Below are 23,580 nucleotides of genomic sequence, written 5' to 3'. Positions count from 1 at the left end.
TAAAGTGGTGGGTAGAAGAAAAAATAAATAAATAAGTCAGCCCACAACACTGGTCACATTGTTGCCATGGGGACAGGACATGGCAGATGAGAAGCCCATGCGTGATGTCAAAAAGATGAGCAGCATCCCTATTCGCCACTGTAAATACGGTAAAGTGTACACGAGCCTAACTGAGAGAGTCAAATGAGAACGTCAGCTTGGTGTCGGATGAGAAACGCAGGTACAAACCTGTTTGGGATCTCAGTTCAGTTTTGAACTTTCACTGCCAACAAACACGGACCTAAATGCAGGAACCGGACCAATCTACAACACTGAGAGCAGCCAAACGTATGACACGGCACTTAGCGATGGAAAAACAAACAAGATGCAGCATGCAAAGATGCTGGTCATCAAATAAAAGCCACCTCGCATTATCAAAAATGGCTATAATTAGGCCACCATTACTGGTAACAGTGAGTGGAAATCTGAGTGAACGGGTGAGGGGGCGAGACACACCGTGCCAGAGAAAATGAAGCATGAGCTCTCAGATTTGTCTGATTCCCAGGCTAATGAAATCTGGGAGCGACAGACAATTTACTAAATCCACAGCTGCCATAATGGCAAGATGGCAAAATACATTCTGAAAACAATTTGACAACACACAATAGACTGTGATGTTGCTCATATAAAGAATTAACACCTTAATGTGCTACCCTCAGCTCAAATGCTACATTTACAATGCTGCCAATTTGCAGGTAGATTTGCTTTAGTGCTCATAATCATTCCTAGGCTTGTGTAGGACACTTCAGCACTTCTTAGCACTGTTCCACTATGTAAAAAACACTGTTCCACACACACGGCTTCCACTATTTACTCACTTTTCCATTGTTAGTGAAGCGTAGAATAAAACCGAGCAGGAAGCAGCATGGGATGTGGAATTGGGACACAGCGTCATAGAAGAGCTGAAGCTAATCAACTTTTAAGATAGGAGGAAAATAGGGCAGCTATGTTCAACCCTTAAAAACTGCATGTGTAAGCAGCAGCAAAACTCAAGCACGTCACCATACGTGTCTACTAATGTCAGTGAATTAGAACCGTTTCATGTCTCATCTTCAGACGTGCAATAGAACCCAGAAAACAGTGTTACGGCTTTGCTTCTTCAGGTCTAAAAATAGCTGCCGACAAAAGGCTTTGGCAGCTTGGCTTTAATGTTCTGTGCCAAGAGAGCACGGGGCCCGTGCAGCAGGCAGTCGCTCCGAGGGACGAACGTCAGGATACATACTGTGCGTGTGGTTTACTTTAAAGTCTGGTCCTATCGTTGCTGAATATACGTTTGTTAAAAGCACTTACAGTCACACCGAGAAACCATGTGGAGTTCAGAGGGTACAAGGTAGAAAACAAACCCCTTCTGCTTTCCCTGTTTCAGTCACATTTTGTCCTGTATCACATCAGGATGTGATCTGACCAAAGAGGCTTAACCGTGGTAGGTGTAAAACCACCTCAAAATTCTGAGACTTTAACGCAACTAACAAATTGCCTAGTCTAGACAGAAGAAAACAAAAAGACAGTTAATGCCACCTTATACATAAAACATGACCTGAAAGCAGACTGAGTGATGAGCAGGGAGGAGAGTCACACCAAGGTCATCGTTCTAGGGGAGTTATACAGAATTTCTAAGCCAAAAACAATCCATCAAGAGTGGCGACTGCAGCGTGCTGACAAAGCAAGACACATGCAACAACACAGCACACAAACAATTAACCCTACAACTGCACAACAACACATGTATGCGCACACAGATGAGTCACCACGGGTAAGTCATAGCCAGTGTTTTTCCACAGCCCTCCACGCACATCAGAGAAGTTTCCTTCCCTCAGACCGGCTCGTGACGGTCAGACATAGTTTTAAACGGTATATTTTGCCCCAAAACAATCTTTTCCTGAACCCGGCCGAGCGGTTTTGTTGCCTAACCTAAATCAAACTGCAAGTGAAAAAAACAAAAGCATAAAAGCAAAAAAGCTGTCCGACAGGAAGCCCGAAGGCAAACTTCTCCCACTACCACACATCGCCATCCAATCCCTGTCCCTAGTGCACATCGACTGCTCAGTACTTCACATTAATTCCCGTCACATCTCTGCTTGTTCAGATCTGATATTAATGTCATTTGTCTCCATCTGTAATATGCAGTGCCCACTATTATTTAACTCCATCGTACTGATTTAATTTTCTAACCGGGCTTTAATTTCTGCTAAAAGTGCAAATCGGAGGTTTCACTCTTTACGGCGTTATTTATGATTGTGAGAATTCAGGATGTGGCTGATATACAAGTCTGTCTGATTCATCAGTTATGAATATTTCAAAACATAACAAAATGGGAATTTTCAGTTATTATGGAGGGCATCAATTACAGCTGCCCAATAACGTTAATGTGAATAAATGTAATAATAGAGCTTGTTTAGAAGATGGGACATTTACAGCACCATTAAATTTCCAACAAAGCTTAGAATATCTGGGGAATAGGACTATTTTTTAGTCAAATTAGCTTGTATAATACTGCCTTACTGTGTATGAAACAAGCAGTTCTTTAAAATCTGTAAATGCTTCTTTTAAATGAACCAAAGTAAATTTGAAAAACATTATGTGAGAACAATTATGAATAAAAAAAAAAAAAAGGTAAAATGGGTCATTTAGCATACAATTTACATGTTTTTATTTTTTAATTGGTGCAACTCGAACTGTTTCTTTCTCTCGCTCTGCGCCATGGTACTCATCTGAACTTCGCCAACTTAAAGCTACTGGACGCCGCCTAGAACGTCTCTCCAGGAAAACAGGACTTGCTATTCACAAGGACATGTATCTCAGTTATATACAACACTATAAAGAAGCTATTCATCATGCTAAATCTGCTTACTACACCTCTGTTATTGAATCTGCTGAAGGAAACACTCGCACTTTGTTTTCTACATTGCATAATATTGTTAAACCCCCAGATACCTTTGCCATACATACACACTCTGCCACAGTTTGCAACAAATTTATGGATTTTTTTTTTTTTTTTTTTTTTTTTTTTTTTTAAACACCAAGATTGAGAATCTTCATCAACAATTGCCCTCGTCCTGTGAAATGGTCAATTGTTTTATCTGCTTTTTTTGTCCTTCTCAGCTGTCATCCTCTCTATCCAATTTTGAACTTCCCATAATAACTCAGCTATCTTCCATAATTACTAACTTAAAGTCATCATCATGTAAACTTGATCCACTGCCGACAAATCTTGTTAAACTCTCATTCCCGTCTCTTGCCCCACTGATTGCTAATATCATACACTCCTCTCTTATATCTGGTTCTGTTCCTTCTTCTCTTAAAACTGCAATAATAACTCCAATACTGAAAAAGAATGGTTCAGATCCCTCCAATCTAAATAATTTCAGGCCAATTTCAAATCTCCTTTTCCTAGCAAAAATTCTTGAAAAGATAGTGGCTGCACAGATTCATCATCATCTCATTGGAAATAACTTGTACGGACAGTTTCAGTCCGGCTTCCGTTCATGTCACAGTACAGAAACAGCCCTAGTAAAAATCACCAATGATCTTTTTCTTGCAGCTGATTCTGGACTTATATCCATCCTCATTCTCCTTGACCTTACAGCAGCTTTTGATACTATCTCCCACCGCATCCTCCTTCACAGATTAGCATCTATTGGCATCAATGGTACAGCACTCGCCTGGTTTACTTCTTATCTCTCTGGCCGCTCACAGTTTGTTCAATTACTCCCTCACAGATCAGTATCTACTCCAGTTAATTCCGGTGTACCCCAAGGCTCTGTCCTGGGTCCTTTACTTTTTATCATCTATCTCCTACCCCTAGGTAATATTTTTAGGAAGCATAACATCCAGTTTCACTGCTACGCAGATGACACCCAGCTCTACCTATCCTCCAAACCCACAGCTACTCTCCCACCCACATCCATTTCTGACTGTTTAAGTGAAATCAAGGTCTGGTTTACTCACAACTTTCTTAAACTTAATGGCAATAAAACAGAATTCATTTTAATAGGCACCAGATCAAAACTGACTACAGTTCCAACCAGGCTTTCGTTATCCACTGATAACTCTGTTGTCACACCCTCCCCTCAGGTTAAGAGTCTTGGTGTCATTCTCGATAGCACTCTGTCCTTCACAGCACATATAAATAATATCACTCGGTCTTCCTACTTTCATCTCCGTAATATTAACCGTCTTCGTCCCTCACTCACACCACACAGTACTGCCATACTTGTCAATGCTCTTGTCACATCTCGTATGGATTACTGTAATTCTCTTCTCTATGGTTTACCTCATAAATCCCTCCATAAACTGCAGTTGATTCAAAATACAGCTGCTCGTATTATTTCCAGAACTAGATCCACTGAACATCTAACACCTGTTCTTAAACAGCTCCATTGGCTCCCAATTCACCTCCGTGTCAATTTCAAGATCCTGCTTCTCACTTTCAAAGCGCTTCATAACTTTGCTCCTCCATATCTATCCGATCTTCTCCATACATACTCACCCCCTCGTACACTCCGCTCTTCTTCAGCTTCCCTTCTGTCAGTTCCACCTGCTCGCCTGACTACCATGGGACTCAGAGCCTTTAGTTGTTCTGCCCCGAGACTTTGGAATGCACTTCCACTTGCTCTACAGACCACACACTGTCTCACCACTTTTAAATCACTACTCAAAACCCATCTGTTTAGAATTGCATACACCTGATCTGTCTTAGGCCATTTTTACCTTGCTCAGTTTTTATATTTGCTTTTATACTTTTATGACTGTTTATGTCTAAATTTTATCTACCATGTTTGCTATATACACATTTTTCTTATGTTTTTTATGGTATTGTTTACGTGCTACTGTAAGGTGACCTTGAGGGTCTGAAAGGCGCCTATAAATAAAATGTATTATTATTATTATGTTATCCCAGAACAGGTTATAAGAATCATCTTTAGCAGAAAAAAAATGCCCATGAATATGCTGCAGTTGTGATAATTTACTGTCAACATCAAAATATTGAAAGGAGCCATATTCCTGGTCATGAGTAAGCACCACAGCACAGGCAGCAGGGCAGCAGTACTCACTGTGTAGACTGGGTTTCCTGCCTGCACCCTCATCTCAGTCAGCACCCAGATGCCATTGGTGAGCTTCATGGACTGATACAGCATGTCCTGACCGTCCACTGTGCGCTTGGCTATGGTGAAGATGTTGCTACCCTGCAGTTTGTTAGAGGCTGCATCTGTAGAGGAAGCATAATGAAACACTGTTAAATTGCAGTTTTAAGCTAGTTTAGCGATTACTTAATATGGAGTTACTCACTGACTTCTGCCACGATCAGCGACTAAAACCATTATTAAAACGCACCAAATCATTACGGATTTCTTTTATTTCCACTTCTTAAAATTTCACTCCAGGCTGTCAGTGCAACAGAGACGCAGCCACTCATTTAGAATTTTCCCCTCAGCCATCGTCTCACTCTTGTGCCCAAGCAGGACATGAAATGCTCTCTCTATGTTCATCAAGATGAAATTTAATCTTTGGGGGGGAAAATCTCCATTAGGCCATCATTAGGAATTCTTCTCCAGTTCAGCTGCTCTAACACTTGTGTAAAACTAAATTATCACACATAAATAGGGACTACAGCTGATGAGTTCCCATCAAATACAATTTGCTTCATTACCGAGGATCTGATTCTGAGCTGTGGACTGTGCTGGCTACAGAAGCTACTGAATATGTCTGGATAGGATTTTTTTTTAAGCAAGTGCACTCTCCATTCTCCAACCATCCTTCTTACCTGAGCTGAGATGACAGTCTTTAATCTGAAACTGGGCCTCACTGTCATTAGGAATGTCTTTCCATGTAGCAAGAAAAACTTGCCGCTCTGTGGAGGAAGAGATATAATTAGTGATGAGTGCATTGTCAGAGCACACAATCAAATGCACATCTGAAAGCATAGTCGATTTTTTTCGTAAGGGAAATGTACATACTGCATTAAAGAGGGGGAAAAAAACAAAAAAAAGTCCAAGTAATGAGTGAGCCGCTTAGCACAAGACTTCCTGTTGTTGTTCAGGCTCTGGAGCATTAAATCTCAGCCTCTGGCTGCAGTCCTGCTGCTAGCCCCATCAGAAAGCTCCACAGGGAGAAATGCCAACACGTTTTCACAGAATAAATCAAATGACATCAAGAAACAAAACGTGGAAAAGAAAAAAAAAAGGCAGAAAATATCACTGGTGTGCAATCGAGGAGTAGTAGCTGTGCAGCCCCAAGATGTGAGTTTGTTCAAGCAGCTGGACACTTGCATACATCTACGTCACTGACTGCGTCACATGCGCCGAACAGTCACCTTCACTCAAACACTGACGTACGTGTCTATCGCTGACGTCAGATGGGCTTCGGCCTTTTTAAGTGAAGAGATTTTGCCAAGGAACACTCACCCATCTTCCCGTCCTCTACAAACAGCATGCTGATGGGGTACTGGCAGCTGAAGTAGAATACGTCAATGTTGTTCTTAACAGCCACCTGCAAGTATGATTACATCGAAAGAGGGGGAAGGGAAGACAAGAGGAGGACAAACATGAAGCATTACATGAGTAATTACATTCCAAGTGCCCTCCAAGGATGGCCATTACTGCTTATGTGCACTGTTTACTAAATAACCAGCTCAAGTTGTTACGATAACTTGTGCATTCAAAAACACAAATGCGGAGGTATTAACACGGTGGAGCCCAACAGTCTGAGGCCACTGCTCCTATTAAGCATTTGATTCAAATTTAATCCTTAATGTTTCATTACAAAATGTTAATACCAGCTTAACAATTTTACTGAAAAGCTCCATCTCCAATTTTCAGAATAACCACGTATTGGTTTGCCTCCTTTTACTTTAATGACAGCAGCCCTGGAGCCGCTTGGAAATGGACACATTTGCTCAAAGCGGATAAACCATTTTATCCCAGCGTGATCTGACAATGATACAAAGAGTCGTTTTTGATAGCACACTGAGGCTTCGCTTCCTCAGTGTTCAAGTCCCCGCAAATGTTCAGGAGTTTACATAACATGACAAAGGAGGAAGGTCCAGGACGGGGAGCGTTGCTTGGTCTTCAGATCACTGTGGAAAACATCTAAGGTGGGTTATGGCTGCAGCAGTACAAATCCTTAACTACACAGATGCAGCCCACAGGGTTTCTCTCTTTACATACACTCCTCTGTCACAGCCACAAATGTGGAAATGGTAAATAGAAAATAGTATTTTTTTCCTTCCACTGGTATTTCTAAGCTAACTGAGTGTTTTGATTTTGTTTTTTCTTCCTGACAAATGTTTTAAAGCTGCAAAACATCTTTGAGTCGACTACTAGACAGCCTTGTTTTGACACAAGTTTTCAAGCCTTTTATTCTTTATTCAGGAAATTCTGCATCAGTGCTGAAGTTGCTTTTCTACCTCTCAGTGAAAAAAAACTTGATTTGTTGATCTTGTGATGGTGTGCTCACTTACGCTGCGTCTCACCATGCTTCGGATGAAACTGATCCAGTTTCCGCACACTGTTTTAGAGTAGTGTAATGCACAACCCCCTCAGAAACTTTCAGACATGACTTGACACAGAGAAATCTTCTCATCTCTCAGAATAACAAATTGACTTCTGACACTTTCACTTAGTTCTGAAGGCACATTTCTCACTATCACAATGCTACAAGTAACCAATGTTCAGCCTGGAAACTTGAAGAGGAGCTATTTTTATAGCAATCAAGGAATATTTGCAAGTTTATGTACTTGATTCAACTTTTAATGAGCACATCACATCCACCTGAACATTTCCTAAAGCACCAAACTCCCACTACTGGCAGGTGGACATAAAAATACAGGAAAAAAAACTTTTGGACTCCACTTTATAACATCATTACTAAAAGTCGTGTTCATAAATGGCCCCTCACCTTATCACCAAAGATCTAAATATAATCAAATTAACTGTCTACAAACAGCCTTGAAATATGATTTACAACAATAAAAATATATAAATATAAAATTATTTAAAAAAATGTGTTGGCCACAGGCTTTAAACAGACAATTCATAGTCTATGCAAGGCAAAACTACAGGATACAGAAACACTCTAGCGACTTGTGGTTGAAAGCAAGCACACGAAGTAACAAGCGGCAGCCAGTGATACTGATCGGGCTGTTGAACAAAGAGGTGCTGAAAGAAGAACAGCGAGTTCAAACAGAGCATGGCAGAAGAATGGCTCATGAATTATTCATTACAGGACATCTTATTCCTGAGTGCAACACAGGACAGCACAAAAAAAAAAAAAAAAAAGACCACAAAGCTCCATTCTGAACATTTGTGATCTAGCGGTCTATTAAAAAGGGTTAGATGCCCAAGATGAGGGGGTCTGACATCTACTGTAGAGAAATGAAATAAAGAAAAAACAAACTTCCAGTCTAATAGTATCTAACACATTATTACATTACATGACCTTCAAGTTAATCTACTGGTAGCACAATAGTTTCCAGCTCTGTAAAGTCCCCTTTTATGGACAAAAAGATGCAGGAGTAGCTTGTCATTTTTCAGGTAAAGTCTCCACTGCAGCATTATTATTATTTGGATGAGACTCAGTTAACTGTTGTGTCCAGATGTTGCCAGCGTACGAGTGTAAGAAACAAACTGCTTCGACACGTTAATAGTTAAAAGAGCACTCAGAATATTATGTGACACCTTCATCACAACAAAATACAACACATATCTCAGGAGATGTCAAACCCACAACAGTAACCATCAAAGCGGGGCCGTGAGGCAGCACCGCAGAAAGGTTAGCGAGGCTACTGAGGCCAGGAGAAACAAAAGAGCCATGTGCTGTGAGACCACTAATGACCAATCCCACCTCCATCGCCCCCTAAGGCGCTCTTATCTTCCCTCTCCAGCTGCACACAGCACCCATCCACCATGCTGGCCAGTTAAAAGAGGCGCCCTAATCAAGAAGCAGACAGCCTCTGCGTTTTTTTTTTTGTTTTTTTTTTAACATTTTCAACAAATCATTATGGCTCTGAAGTCTGTTTTACGCTTTAATCACATTACAGTTTACAGTGTGGGAATTCAGCAGTATAGCTTGACTAATCAGTTACAACATATGGTCATATCTTCAGGTCAAGACTTCAAGTGAAGTCCACTGGATATATCAGGTTAAATGATTCATAAGTTAAAATTTTGTGAACTTTAATTTAGAATTTGACAGATTAAACAGAAACATTACTCTGCTTAATTATGAAAAACCTTAAATAACCATGCCAAATCCATTTAAACTTACAGAATCTATGCAATGGGTGTCATAATATCAAGTCAAATTTCAGGACGATTAAGTGTTGAAAATTCAAAAACAGTGGAAACATGTAACCACTTATTCCGATTTGTTCTCGACACCAGTCATGTGTTTGATAGCTTATGTTACTGCCACACTGTGACGCTGAAAAGTTCAGCCAAGTTTGGATTCATGGAAAACGAATACAGAAGCAAGGACAGAATAACACTGTCATTTCAAGCAAAACAAAAAGTAGCAATGCCATAAATAATTCAGGGGAAATGAACACAAGTGAAGGTTATACCTGCAAGTTGTTAAGAGGGTCCATCTTCATGACAGGTCCCACAGTATTGAGGGGAAGAGTCACTTCAATACTCTGGTTTGGGCTGAGAGGAGTTAGAACCTGCAGTGGACCAGCTGGAGCGAGACCAAAGCTTAAGCGAGACAAAGAAGAGAAAAAGGCAAACATGAGCATCCATTGCAGGGTTTGCTCAAGGTCTATAGTATCAAGCTTCAATCTTGTGAAAACCCTGTACGGATTATTAGCTGGTCTTACCTGTTTCTGTTAAACTGTATAGCAAAATCAGTCATGACACTCATAGCTTTATTGGTGAGGGTCATCTCCATTTGGATGACCCCAGAACGGCGGGCGAAAGTGCCTGATATCTCCAAGCCCTTGGCCTTCAAAGCTGGAAGCCAAACCTTAACAGAGACAAGATCAGTTATTTTCTGAAGGATCTCTTCGGTTTTTTTATCTTTCCCCAGCTTATATAAACTTACAGTTTTGGGGGCGCTGTAGGCTCCCATAGGCATACCAACTCCCCCTCCGAGATCAAACAGGTCATCCAGACCGCCGCTGACAGGGGCACTGAAAGAGGCTGGCATTGCAGCTGGGGGAGCACCAAAACCAGCCCCAATCTGTGGGTTACAAAGCAACATGTTCACATTCAATGTCACTTTGTACTGAGCAATCAAAGGCCAACAAAAATTCTGAAAAATGACTTACAGCAGGACTTCCACCAAGGTCTCCTCCAAGCTGAGCAGAATGAAAAAGCACAGAAGTAATTGAAGTTATTTAGTGCAGTATTAAATTATTTTCTGACAAGTTTAAGGAGGTGGATTGAGGGGTGGGGGGTGGAAGTCTAAAATGTCTTTTGGTGAATGATGACAGCTATGGGGTTTATATCATTATATCAAGTAACAGCAAAAGGGAGATAAAAGAATAGTAAGACTCCTTTTATGTACTTCACTTTTTACCATCCACAAGTTCTGCCTACTGGTTGTTGAAATCCAAGAGCTTTTTGTTAAACTGCTGCTCAATAAATAGGTGTACTGTCATTGCGACTTCACACTGTGACAAAGCTAAACTACTGTGCACGGAAAGAAATTTTTTGACCAAAAACACAGGTGTGAGTCATTAAAATCTCACCTACAGGGAGTGTGGGTGGGTGGGGTGGGGGGGGTGGGGGGTTGGGGGACTGACAGTGCAAAGTGCAAACAGACTAATATCACTGTGGGATGACTATTCAGAGGGGACACGGTGGCACAACAGGGGACAAGAGAAGGGTTCAAGACTGGTGCTGGCCTTTAGTGGTCCAGCACGGTCCCCTGGACCAACCTCAGTGGGGCTGTAATCTGGGGGCGATGGGGATTGATGTGGGAGCTGAGGTGACTGAGGAGTGTCCATCCGCAGGGGAATGGGAGGCTGATTGAAAGATGAGACACCACAGAGCCCAGAGATAAGAGATGGACTTAAGGATTTGACATCATGTTTACGACATATATCAGGACAATAAAGATGATAATGATGAATGAAGAGATTTAGGTACATTCTCAAAAAAACAAAAAAAACAAAAAAAAAAAACATAATAAAACAGTTTTTATATTCTATAATGGCCTGATATGGTTTATAAATGTTAAGCCCTCCCCTTCCACGTAGTTACCGGCTCAGACTCATCCCCCATCTGCAGGTGCAGCATTGAACAAAGAAGGGAATAAATACAACAGTCAAAAGAAAAAAGAAAAAGGTACCAAAAGGTAGAAAAGGACACAATACAAGGATACAATAGCTGCAAGCAGTGATGAGGGGGAGGCCAAGCAGTCGCCATGGCAACTTGAGCTCATCACGTCAATTTTTTCCCCCTGTTATTAATGTGTTGTTCTATCAGTGGTCAGACAACTTTCAGATGACATGGAGAGTCCATACATCAAGTCTGGTGGCAATATATCAAACACTGAGATTTTGACTGGTTCCAGCAAAGTTTGAAAAAATCAGAATGTGCCTGAATCTGTCCCAGTTGGAAAAAAATGGCCTGAAAAATGTTTTGAAACTTCTTAAAATCCAGTATGTCAAAAGTAGCCATGAGCATCGATAAACTTGGCTTTATCAAAGTGATCCACTGTTTTTCGCATAAATGGATCTTCAGCTGCAACCCACTGGTTACAGTTGAGGCACAGCCATAAAACTTTGTGGAAAGAATCAGTCAACACTTCTCCATTTAGTGCACCAACATTCACTTCAATTGTTTACCAGAAGCGGCTTGTATGTATGTTGCATGGCTGCTTGGCCCCCTGTTATCGTTACTGGGCGTCTTTAATGTTAAACCTCTGGGTGAAATAAACAGCCTTTCAATTTCACTTAAATAATCATGTTCAGAAGACATACCAGGCTGTCAAGTCCTCCTCCAAGAAGGTCCATAGCACCCATTTGCATGCCACTAGAGGCTGGTGGTGATGGTCCAGTGGTGGTGGGAGGTGTCAGGTCGAGATTGAGAAGATCTCCCAGCAGGTCTCCCTGGGATGGGATGACAGCTGGAGGGGCATCAGAAACTGCAGCAGCAGAAGCTGTGTCAGGGCTCTCACTCTCCCCACTGGTAAAAGCAAGGGGAGGGGGGAGATGATGTTTAAGCCATATGCATTATGACAACTTTGGTTATTATGAAGCCCCTAATTTGTTATTAAACTCCTGATAAAACTCAATCGAGTTCATATGAATAATGGTAAATGGATGTAATGAATTACATCCGAAAGAAGGAACAAACAAAGAAATGCTCCACAGCTTGGCACTATATGCAAGTTATACTCAGCAGATTTTCTTGAAAGCAAAACACCATAGTTAAGAGGGCAGTTCCACTCAAGTAAACTAAGCCCTCTGCCTGCAGTGTCAAAATAATTAAAGTCTATGACTCACGATTCAGTACTGCCAGGGAGTCTCTTGTGCTGAACTCCGCGGCTGCCCTCAACAAAGGCACTGGGAGGCTTGTGGTAGACAGAGGCCAGAGTACCAATGTGGCAGATAAGTTCCTCCAGCAGTGTAGGCTCAATCAGATCTGTCTCCTCAGAGATCAGCGGCTTCTCAGCCAGAACCACCTCTTTGGCAGCCACAGGGTCTGTGGAGAGCAGACGCCAGTAGATGTAGCCCCGGTCTCTTAGATCTGGGTTATCAGAGTCCTGTGAAAAAGGGATGAGTCATAAGGAATGTCTTTATGTTGTATGTTTAATAAATACTTAATGTTCGACTCTGTCTTGGCCCAGAAGTTATACAAAGATATCAAAAACGGAGTTCGCCTTAGGGTAGTGGTAAGATTTGGATAATGTATGAGGCAATCTGACACTGTACTTTTTTTCTCAGCATAGAAAAGCACAAAGCTCCCAGGGTTCTAACAAAATCAAGTAAGCTTAAAAGTTACTTCAGTGAATAGCCAATATATTCATTCTTTGAAGTTGCGAGGCACATTGTCTCTACATTGCTGCTTTCTGCTAGCCTTTTACAAGAAAAAAAAATGTTTGTGTGCATAAAAATTGGACTTAGGGGTGAAATTACCATTTTCTTTTTGGCATGTTTGCCAATAGTATACACAAGTACTGGAAAAAGAAAAAGAAATGAATAAATGTAAATCTGTGAGAGGATTATAAAGGTCTGGATTTTGGAACAGAAATAGGAAGCCCCTTTTAATAACGTTTAACTAAAAGAATAAAGAAATAAGCAACAAAGTTCGGAAAGCAGACAATAAAGGATGCACTGTCAAATATGCGCTGACAGGAAAAATAGCATGTATGACGTAGACTGCTTATTCCCCCGCCCCCCTCACCTGTGTGGCTAGGCTTAGCACCTGCTGCACCAGCTCTTGGGTCTCCGTTGGCTTTTTCAGGAACAATTTGACGATTGCAGTCAGGAGCTGCAACTGCACCTAGAGGCCAGTGAGAACACCAAATGTGTTACAAATGCTCACGCACTGCTTTTAAAAACAAGTGAATAAATGATTATTAAGATGTACTTTAACACTGTGCGACAGTTTAAGACAAGCAGTGAGGTTTTAATATGTTTTACATAAATGACACACCTTTCTAGCATTAAATAGTTTAAGACAATTTTACACATGCACTGCAGCCCCAAAATTTCTGTCACGGCACAGCACAAAAAACAAATTGTTTAATATCTGATTGGTTAGCTCAGACAATACAGTCCCTTGTGTTAGGTCTGCGTAATGTTCACAGAATACACAATGAGTAAGTGCGCTTAACGTGTCCTTCTTCCTTCATCAGTCAATAATAAAAACTGAATATATTTCCAAGGCAATAATATGGGAATCAATCAATTACTTAGGGAGAGTCTAACACCAAGCAAAGCTGTGTAATCCGACAGCGAGCTGTGGCAGAAAGATCTTCAGAGTAAAGGCTGGTGTTTCAACAAATACGCCCCTGAGCCACATATAAGAAGTGACACACTGAAATATTGTAAAGCCTTCTCATTAATCACGGTTAGTCACAAGAAATTTTGTTCCACTGTTTCCTTATTTTTTCTTATTTTAATCATTGAGCAAGCTCACTAAAAAAAAAAGGTCTCTGGTACTTTCAAAATGGTGTATGCTTTCTCATCCTTTCACTCCTTTGCTACAGCTAACCAGTGGTTTTAATGATTTCCTGCTTGAAAGGGCGCATCTGTTACTCCCAGCACTGATGGCAAATTATTACTGCAGCTTTCATTAAATATTGACTTTTTCAAATAACAACCTCCCCACACCCTCTTAAATACACCTGAGTGCTTTCATCGTGGAAACCCTCCAAAAAGCTCTCCAACAGCTCATCAGCATTGTCGATGCGCTCAGCGTACTCTCCTACAATCCAGATCATGGCGGCACGCGCCTCTGGCTCATCCAGAGAGTCCAGATTTTCACACAGAGTGGCAATCACACTCTCGTACCTGCAAACAGTGACACAAAGCATCAGTGCATCAGATTCAGAGACACTTAAACGCAAGACTGACAAAATGCAAATTGCAGTTATTTTCTTAAAACAGCATTCATCTGTTTGTCGCCGAGATGGACCAAAATAACCATAATAAAATCTGATCAAACAACCACATGTCTGGCTTGTAATACGTAGTAGCAAATAACTGCCTACTTTCATATCCAGCAGACACAGAACAACATTAACACTGCTTTGGAGTCGTGTTTTCTGGCACCCTGACAAATGTAAATTTATTATTCACTCTCCTTTTAGCTCTGGTTTGGTTTTCGGGTCTTTCGCAAGCAACATGCCAAACTGAGGTTTTCTGCAGTGGTTGGTGAATTTCTGATCTGCATAAAATGCTTGATAATAATTTAGTTCATTTACATATTGCTTTCATTAAAAAAATGCTACAGCACAAATGCCTAATTAATAGAAAATCCAAAGGTTTTACTGGGCAGTGACTCGTGTCGCTCAACGCACAAGGCATGCTGATCTGGAAACATTGCAAAGCTGCTCCCTTAGAGGCTCACAGCCTTGCAGCTGTGTAGGCACTCCCCTGGATCCACAGCCAAAGTTGTACTCCAGACAAACCAACCTACCCTTTGAGCCAGGTACAATTAAGTACTGTCGACTACAAGCAGGTTTTTAGAGGGAAACACTTTGTCTTTATGATCAAAAGGTTTTCACTGCTTATTTAAAGATCAAGAGGAAATGAATGATGAGGTGTCTACATGTGCATAACAGCATATGTAAATAAGGGTTATAAGTCTTTGTCATACATTTGATAAATGTGAGGATTATTCATATAAACACAGAGAGAGTTTTAAGTAAAGCACATACTCAAGTGCTCTGCACTCTTTAAACTGAATGTAGGTAATTAAAGAGTTAGCAAAATGTGAAAACAAACATGTCCAAGAAGAAACCTACTTGTTAGGGTACTTGCGGAAGATGTCCTTGATGACCACAATGGCCTCTTGCACCACATAGTTGACCTTAGTCTGGATGAGGTCTAGCAGTGTGCTGACACAGCGCTCGGCTGATTGCTAACAAACAGAGAGAGATAAAGAAAAAATGACTGGTGTGCAGATTAAGTAGTTCAGTAAGTGTTCTTGTTTAAAAAAAAAAAAAAAAAATTGTGCTTGATTTTAATGTGGATGAGATTCTCTTGAAGGACATCTCCTTGAGCCTTGACACATCGCTTTCTACAGTCCTGCTACTTTTGTATTACTCCTTGAAAGTCCCACTCTAAACATTTAGCATGCTGGATCTCATCCACTGTGTCTAAACAGTACATTTTTTAAAAGAAGATTTTATTTCGGGTTAGGGTTAGTGGGTGGTCACTGTGTTGGTGGGTGCACAATTGCATGAGCAATGCTATGTACCACAGCTCAGCTCGTGTCTGCTGAAAGTTGTCCCTCAGACACCTCAGGTCATTTTAGCAGAACTTTGCATTGACAGTTGGATCCCAGGAGACAAATTCATGGTGTACAACTCTATGAATGTTAATATGCTGGCATGCTACTCTGGACTTGATGCGCTGCCTTCAGGCTGTGACAGTGTGGGGCTCTTCTACTGAAAACTGCTCTTTGGTCTCTGGGTCACAGCCAGATTCCCAGCTCTCATCACCAGTGATGATCCTTGACATGAAGGTTGAGTCAGTTTGACACAGGATTTGATGTTTGCTCTCTGTGCGAGGTGCTAACAGAACCGAGTTGACAGCCGTGGAATCAGCAATGGAGTAGAAAGGGTTAGAATAGAGGAGAGCAGGAGAATACAGAGTGTGGGGTCTATGGTGAAATTGCAGCCTGCAAGTGGTTAAAGCAGGACTTCCACCAAGTCATACTAGCACAGCATGAAGCAGCAGAGCGGTTCATCAACACTTGTTTTTTGTTTGTTTTGGGTTTCTTTTTTTTTTTTTTTAAACAGTCATGAATATTTCCTGATGCACAGTGGTAGATAACATCTGTGTAGTGCGCAGAAAATGATTTCATTGGTTTTACTGAAGATTAATTTCACTTCACAATGAAACCACATTTTAAATGTCAACGGTAACAAGTTCTATTGAATCCTGTGCTGGATACTCATACTTCCCCAAAATGGAAATATTAATAAGCTGTAGTTCAATTTGTCTGAGGAACTAACACATAACAATGCCATGATGACAGCACCACCTTGTGTTTGAAACTCCGTCTTACTGGTTGGTGGCAAGTAGTTTAACTATTTACAGCACTGTGATCTTCAACTACCAGCGAAGTGAACAAACAAACCTAGGCATTCACTATGTAGCTAACACAAATATTTAACCAATGAAGCGTCTGATGACATCACCTTCGCTTACCTCAACTTTGATGGCACAGCGGCCAATGGCTCTGACCGCTTTACGCACAAAGTCCACATCCACCTCAGTGGCATATTCCTTCAACTCTGCCAGCACCTACAGCAGGACAGATGTGTGTCACTCACTGGATTGTGTTAAATAGATTTATTCTTGGGAGCATCCTTAGATAATGTTGCATTATAGATGTGGGTTTCTTACCTGAGCAATATTGGCTTGAGATGCTAGGCGAATCATAATGTCCAGCTTCTCCAGTTTGACGTAGATGGGGTCATTGTACTTGACAAAGAAAACCTTCATTTCGTGCTTCAGGATCTCTGGGCTGAAATGACACATTAAACATTGCTTGTTTACAAAGAAAAAAAAAAAAAAAAAAAAAAAGGAGTCTAACTGAAATATTACAGTTTATTAAAGACGTGGCAAAGAGACCCTCTCCTCAGGCTTACCGTCTCTGGACAATGAGATTGATGTTTCTCAGCGCCACATACTGCAACTCAGGCTCAGCAGAGAGGAGTGTAACCAGTGGAGGGGCGAGCTTCTTCAGTAAAGTGCCATAATAGTCCAAGTCTTTGGGCAGCATCTCCATGAACTTCATTAAAACTTTAACCGCTGACAACACCACTGCAGAGTTGGCATGCGAGAGCCGTGGGGTCACACGCTCACAGATGCTAGCAGGTGTTATTAATGTTGGAAAAGGAAGAGCAGAAAATTAAAACTAATCCACAGTGAATAGAACTTAATGACAAGCACAAGGACTAAGCCGTCTCCTTACCTTTGGGACTCCCGGTCATCACGAGGTGTGTAATTGGCCAGACAGTCAAGGATGAATATCTGTCCCCACTCTGTGCACTCATTAAGAGCTGTCAGCAACTTGTTTATGGTCTGAGGGTTCAGGTCCATTAGATTACTATTGGGATGAGACTCAGCAATCTCAGACAGCGCTGCTACTGCATTTGCGACAACCTACAAATGAAGACAAAGCCACAGATAAATGCTAACAGGAAGAAAACCATGCCCACTTACAAAAGAGATCACTGACATCATGTTCAACATCTGCACGCCAACAATGGGCTTATCAGTGAACGATAGAGCTATGGCTTGTAGGCAGCTCTGTCACATGTAAGAAACACGGCTGGCTCAACAGCCAGCTAAAAAGGCTTCGTTAAAAAGTCGTACCATAGGGTTGGAGTCAGAGATGAGATCTTTAAGGGTGTCCAGGAAGCCCTGATCCTCCACCAACTGGGCATTGATATCATGAAGCTTTGCTACACAAACAGCAGCCGTCTTCCTCACGTATGGATCTTCATCCTTCAGACATTTTCTCAAAGGCTCACAGAGGTACTCTGTGATCTTGTCCACACGGATGCAGCCCATGGTACGAACAGCAAGAGCCCGGATGAGAGGGTTGGGGTCTTCACAGTCCTAATGGGTGATTTAATGAGGTCAGAAGTTCTGTTGCAAATATTTTATTAATTTCTAAAGAATCCTGCATTACACAAGCAATTTTTTAATTTGATTTAATTCTTGTTTGTATCAAAATCCTTGACCATGTAAAATGGTCCACGATATTTCTGGCACAAAAAAATTCATTAATTAATTAAAAAAAAAAAAAAAAAAAAAAAAAAAAACAGGAGTCGAAGATCACCTAAACAGCTGATCATTTCTTACAGCATCTACATATTTATGACAAACTGAGCTTTACCTTCACAAAGGTGTTAACAGCCATGATCGCCATGTCTGGCTGGCTTTTTGCGTAGTTCATCAAGTAGAGGTAGACCAGCTTCTTCAGTTCCAGGTTATCTGTCTGCATGCAGTTCACAACATCTGGGAACAGAGCACTGAAGGAGAGACGAGCTGTTATACGACTTATGGCTCACAGTGAGAGCTCATGTATGCAGTTCTACTCTACATTTGTAGACATGATTTTCACTGATATTTTCCCCTCTAACTCACCTGACATCCTTGCCCACCGTCATGGATGCAATGACCTTCTTTACAGCCTCCTTCTTCTTCTCTTTCTTATCACTATTGAGCTCTGCTTTGAGCTCAAAGATCTCCCCTGTACACAAGAGACAGAGATAGGATTAAAAACATGAAATGGTAGAAATGTCCATGGCTAGAAAAAACAAATGCTGGGCGAGTTGATTGGTCAACACCAGTCCTGTTTGGGTCAGTGACCTGTGAAGCAAACTGGCTGAAAAGCACTTCCATTTTACTCCACTAAATTTATTTTAAAGCTTCAAACACACCCTTCTTCTGATATGTGTAGATATATAATAGAAAATATAAACTATTATTAAATTAACTACAGTATTTAGCAATAATTAAATTGTTCTTTTTGCGAATGTGTGATTGATAGGCCTGGGAGCCCAGTGGGGGGAGGGGCATCTTTTAGAAACATCTTAATTAGAAACATCTTATTGTGTAATCCAACTGGTACACAAATAGGATGAAAGTGCTTTGCCAACATTAAAATGTGCAAACTAGACAGTGGACACACTGGCTGACATTTTACAATTCTCTGTCAGCTGTAAGCATAATGAACGCGGTGCAAGAGCTTTTTCTCCCACAACAGAACAATGGAGTGGGTTGTAGAATAAACACCTAGACCTGTAGTTTTCATCTAAATACTTCTGGGAGGTTGCTATTTCCTTAACAATTATTTCCTTGAATTATCTAAAACTATAATTAGTTTAAAATGTAATCTTTTCATTGGAGAGTGAATGAGTTCATCAGCAAATGTTTACAGAAGCACTTATGTTGCTGCTGTAAACCTTTCAGCAGTTTAGCGAAACAAATTCATACAGTTGCCCTACAATTAGCATTGCACTGTAATCACATTACTATACTAAACTCAACAGCCACATTACAGTTACAATAATGTCATTATCTGCACAATGGGTGCACAAAGATATCAAACATGTCTTTTTCATCCTGCACATCTGTGCTACATTGAGCTTATCTCAGACATGTGCAGAGATGAGGAAACGCAGGACTTTGTGTAAACACAAAGCTAGTAAAGAACAGTGTTATTAAAGCAGAGTGTATACAGTGTCTGTCAAATATAAACACAAAAGGAGTGTGTTTGCCTATTTGTGGTGAACTGTACACAGAATTTTATTTTTTTTTTTAATTTGAGAATCACGTTTAATTTAGTTTTTATTGCAGTCTAACTCAGCTGCCTAATTAGGGTACAAACTACACACTGCAAATTATAAGCTTAAATTTGAATCGGCAGACTTCAGTGTTTCCCAGGCAAATTAATACTCAAAGTCTCTTTTGCATGTGAGCTCCACACTGCACAACACAGCATCAGACAGATCCAACAGCGGGAAGATTTTGAAGGAAACTTGTTCTTATGTCTCAGGTAATCCTTAAAAACCAAGGAGTCTGGTACACTATCATTTACAAGCATCTGTTTATATTTCTTAAGCCCTGTGTGAGAGAACAAAGAGGGCTTCTAGGCTTTCCCAGAGAAACATTGTGTGAGGGGAGCTGCTGAAATACAAGGAGGCCCAGCAGTTATCTCACTGAGAGCTAATTCTCACTACGTCTTATCTGATATACAAAAGCCAAAGCTCTTGTTCTTGGGAACAACTTTGATACAAAGCCGTGAGATGACATCTTTAGGTACATTTTTTGTTTTGTTTTGTTTGTTTTTTCCTTACTTACATCTACCTTATAGTTCAGTAACATCCTAGCTCTACCAGAATATGCATGCTCTTGAAACAACTAAATGTGCTTGGCTTCATAGACTTGAAGTTAATAAATACATGCCAAATCATTTTACTGGGAATCTACAGAACTTTTGTTTTATCAGCGAGAAAAAAAACATCTATTAAGTACTTTAACAACCTGGGAAAAGGTTAGGTCCCCTTTAGGTAAAAAATAATAATTTGGCACAACCCAGCTCACAATGACAATAAATCCCAAAGCACTCGCATAAATATAATGTGTAGGTACCAACAACAATAATTATAATCTCGCACTAAGGAGTTTACCATGTTAAATCTTCTAAAGAACAAAGTTTCAAACCTTTCTTGGTAGTGGTGAAGTACTTGGAGTCCGTCATCTTGGATCCAAATTGTCGATTCTCCTGCAAACGAATGACAGGATGAGAAAGATGATAGCGAAATCTTTTCCTGACTGGAAACTTGGAGCGTCACGAGAACAACAGGAAATACTAGAAATGCAAGCACAGGGAAATAAAAGGAATTCCTGTCTTCTCCTGAATAAATGGTAGGGATCTATCGGAAATCAAAACAATGGATTCTGTTAAGAAATCAGACACTAATATCTTCTCTTAAAATACTATTGGAAAAATAAAACCTGTGTTTTTACATGAAATTTCGACATTTTTGGCTTATGGACAGCTGGTCGTTTTTAGGAGGTCTCCACAACAGATCATCTGCCTCCATCTCACCCAATCCCTAGTATCCTCCTGTCACACACTCCATCCATAAATCTCATCTATAGTCTCCGTCTGTTCATCCTGCCTGGAAGCTTCATATTCAACATCCTTTTCCCAATGCATCCACATCACCTCAGCCTTCTTTCTAACTTTGACTCCAAGCTGCTCGACCTGAGCTGTCCCTCTGATTTACTAATCTTATCCATCCTGGTCAATCTAAATGAAAAGCCACGTTTAATTCTGCCACCTTTAGCTTGGCCTCCTGTCTGTTTGTCAATCCCACCATACATTCTTTCTGTTGTATTCTGTCACTAATCAGCCCTGACATCTCAACTACACCCATTCCACCCTGCCTGCACCATCCTCTTCACCTTTCTTAAGCACTGGCCAATGTTTAGGTTGGCGTCAGGTATTTAAACTCAACCACCTACACCTAGTAGCTTAACTGGACAGCAGTTTATGTTTAACATATATATGGCTTGTTCATACTAACATATGTGGAATTTGTCTCTTTAAAGTCTTTCTGATATGGAAATAAGTTAGTGTTTCCTTGACTATGCACTGAATATCTATTATTACTGTGTTACAAATATGTAAAAATACTGCTGCAGTGAATAAACAAACCCATAATGATTTCATTAATCCCACTTATATTCAGTTCAGTCAAATGGTAGAACACAGAAAGAGAGAGATAAAATTCCTTCACAATATTCCGCAAAATAACCCTTTAGGCTCTTCAACACACGTCTACATTTATGAATGAATCCTGTTAGACTGACATGTTAACTTGTTATTAATGGTACTGAAAAACACATTAACTAGAGCACCGGGTTTCAGGTACCAGTCGACATCCGACAAGTCGCTAACTAGCCACAAGTTAACCAAAACCGAGCCCAACTGTCGACGTAGTTAGCAATACGTTAGCCGATTACGATCCGTTTGTACGATAAAGCACACTGCTACCGCCCTAAATTGACACCGAAACTCTCGTGTACTCTTACGTAGCTTCTGATCTTACAACATAAGTATTTAACAAAAGCTGTCGTTAACTTACACCGCTAGATAAAACACAAAGTTGAGAAAATGTTCTCTACTTGGCTAGCATTAGGCTAGAACAGCATTAGCATAGCTGGCTCGAGTCTGTACGAAAGAAGGCACACGTAGTTGAGTAGTTAACCCAAAATGAGCTAAATTGCAGCCGATATTTGCGCATTTAAAAGTGCATTTCAATCCACTACTCACGCATAACTGATTTGCCCACTCCTGCATGTTTGCAGCAGTTAGAGTAGATGAATGAAGCTAATGCTAAAGGATAGCAGCCTGGTGCAGTGTGCCTGTCAGTGTCAGCTAGCGCCTGACCACTTCTCTGGCTAGCAAAGCTGAGACATGACCTTCTAAGTAGGGACTTAAGGAAGCCTTTGCCGGGATAGTTAAGCTCTTAATCTGTCGGGGTAATCAAGACCTTACTCAACGAATTAGCGTACCTTCTGGCGTTAAAATTAAACTCGCCATACAGTGAATTCAGCAAGCACAAATATCTTACCGTGACAAGCGTAGCAGTTACTGTTATGGCCTTCGTCCCCTCCTACTTGATTTACTTCCGTCTTTTAACAAAATAACAACAGGCAGGCAACGTCAGCTCTCATTCATACAGGGCTGGTGATAATGAGACAAAGAAATTCAGGAACTCTGTCAACGCTGTGCGCTTTTCTTTTCAGCTCCAATCCGGCTACTTAAATCTACATACAGAGTAGTTTTTTGGGAAGTTGAGAAAAAACACTACCTAAATACAATAAATAAAATCTATGGCCTAAACCTTTCAACTGATAATATTATGCCAGTGTTTTGTGTATCAGTTTATACTGTATTGAGATAGCAAGTGTTTATGTGCATAAATGAGGCGTTAAATGAGGATCACCAAATACTAATTTCTACAAAAAGATAGCACTTTGGTCCACAGTTGCATGACAGCAAAAAGGTCCTGTTGTCCAGTCATCTCTGAATGGTCTACATTCTCTCCCTGGGTACCATATTCTAAAGACATGTCAAGTTAACTGGTGATTTTAAATTCTTGGTGTGAATGGTTATCTGTGCCTCTTGCCCTATGACAGCTGGGATGGGCTCTAGCTCCTAGGGCTCTAGTTTCCAGACTGACTAAACACTGGAAGGTTTGCTATAACAAAAGTTTAATACAAAAATGTCAACAGTTTACAATATTTTTGAACTTATAATTATAAAAGACTATGTAGGGATTAGCTGAATTATTTTATCCAAATAAATAGTAATAAAAATTGAACATTTCAAGCAC

The 23,580-nt window shown here is 40.6% G+C and overlaps 1 protein-coding gene across 4 annotated transcripts in view; it reads right to left on the bottom strand.

The window, feature by feature from the left end:
* Positions 1 to 22,922, bottom strand: part of ap1b1 (adaptor related protein complex 1 subunit beta 1) — a 29,118-nt gene extending 6,196 nt beyond the window's left edge. The window contains exons 1-23 of one of the 4 annotated variants that reach the window (XM_084946043.1): positions 22,816 to 22,922; positions 20,897 to 20,957; positions 18,815 to 18,920; positions 18,564 to 18,699; positions 18,038 to 18,283; positions 17,634 to 17,824; positions 17,308 to 17,529; positions 17,063 to 17,183; positions 16,865 to 16,960; positions 15,454 to 15,569; positions 14,332 to 14,497; positions 13,386 to 13,484; positions 12,485 to 12,744; positions 11,960 to 12,164; positions 11,238 to 11,258; positions 10,913 to 10,999; positions 10,301 to 10,330; positions 10,075 to 10,212; positions 9,851 to 9,996; positions 9,599 to 9,728; positions 6,444 to 6,528; positions 5,804 to 5,890; positions 5,094 to 5,248 (exon numbers count right to left, since the gene is read on the bottom strand). In XM_084946043.1, coding sequence (XP_084802169.1) covers positions 5,094 to 5,248; positions 5,804 to 5,890; positions 6,444 to 6,528; positions 9,599 to 9,728; positions 9,851 to 9,996; positions 10,075 to 10,212; positions 10,301 to 10,330; positions 10,913 to 10,999; positions 11,238 to 11,258; positions 11,960 to 12,164; positions 12,485 to 12,744; positions 13,386 to 13,484; positions 14,332 to 14,497; positions 15,454 to 15,569; positions 16,865 to 16,960; positions 17,063 to 17,183; positions 17,308 to 17,529; positions 17,634 to 17,824; positions 18,038 to 18,283; positions 18,564 to 18,699; positions 18,815 to 18,920; positions 20,897 to 20,933 — 2,880 coding nt within the window. In that variant the 5' untranslated portion in view covers positions 20,934 to 20,957; positions 22,816 to 22,922. Of the gene's footprint in view, positions 1 to 5,093; positions 5,249 to 5,803; positions 5,891 to 6,443; positions 6,529 to 9,598; positions 9,729 to 9,850; positions 9,997 to 10,074; positions 10,213 to 10,300; positions 10,331 to 10,912; positions 11,000 to 11,237; positions 11,259 to 11,959; positions 12,165 to 12,484; positions 12,745 to 13,385; positions 13,485 to 14,331; positions 14,498 to 15,453; positions 15,570 to 16,864; positions 16,961 to 17,062; positions 17,184 to 17,307; positions 17,530 to 17,633; positions 17,825 to 18,037; positions 18,284 to 18,563; positions 18,700 to 18,814; positions 18,921 to 20,896; positions 20,958 to 22,514; positions 22,650 to 22,815 lie in introns of those variants that run through there. The other 3 variants (XM_084946042.1, XM_084946044.1, XM_084946045.1) reach the window with 3 other exon arrangements.
* Positions 22,923 to 23,580: the final 658 nt, after the last annotated feature.

Source organism: Perissodus microlepis, chromosome 12 (genome assembly GCF_051167445.1).
Source record: "Perissodus microlepis isolate ML-2025 ecotype Zambia chromosome 12, ASM5116744v1, whole genome shotgun sequence".
NCBI classification, from domain to species: Eukaryota; Metazoa; Chordata; class Actinopteri; order Cichliformes; family Cichlidae; genus Perissodus; species Perissodus microlepis.
The sequence above is the reverse complement of the archived record's forward strand: the minus strand, read 5'-3'. Positions and strand labels throughout refer to the sequence as shown.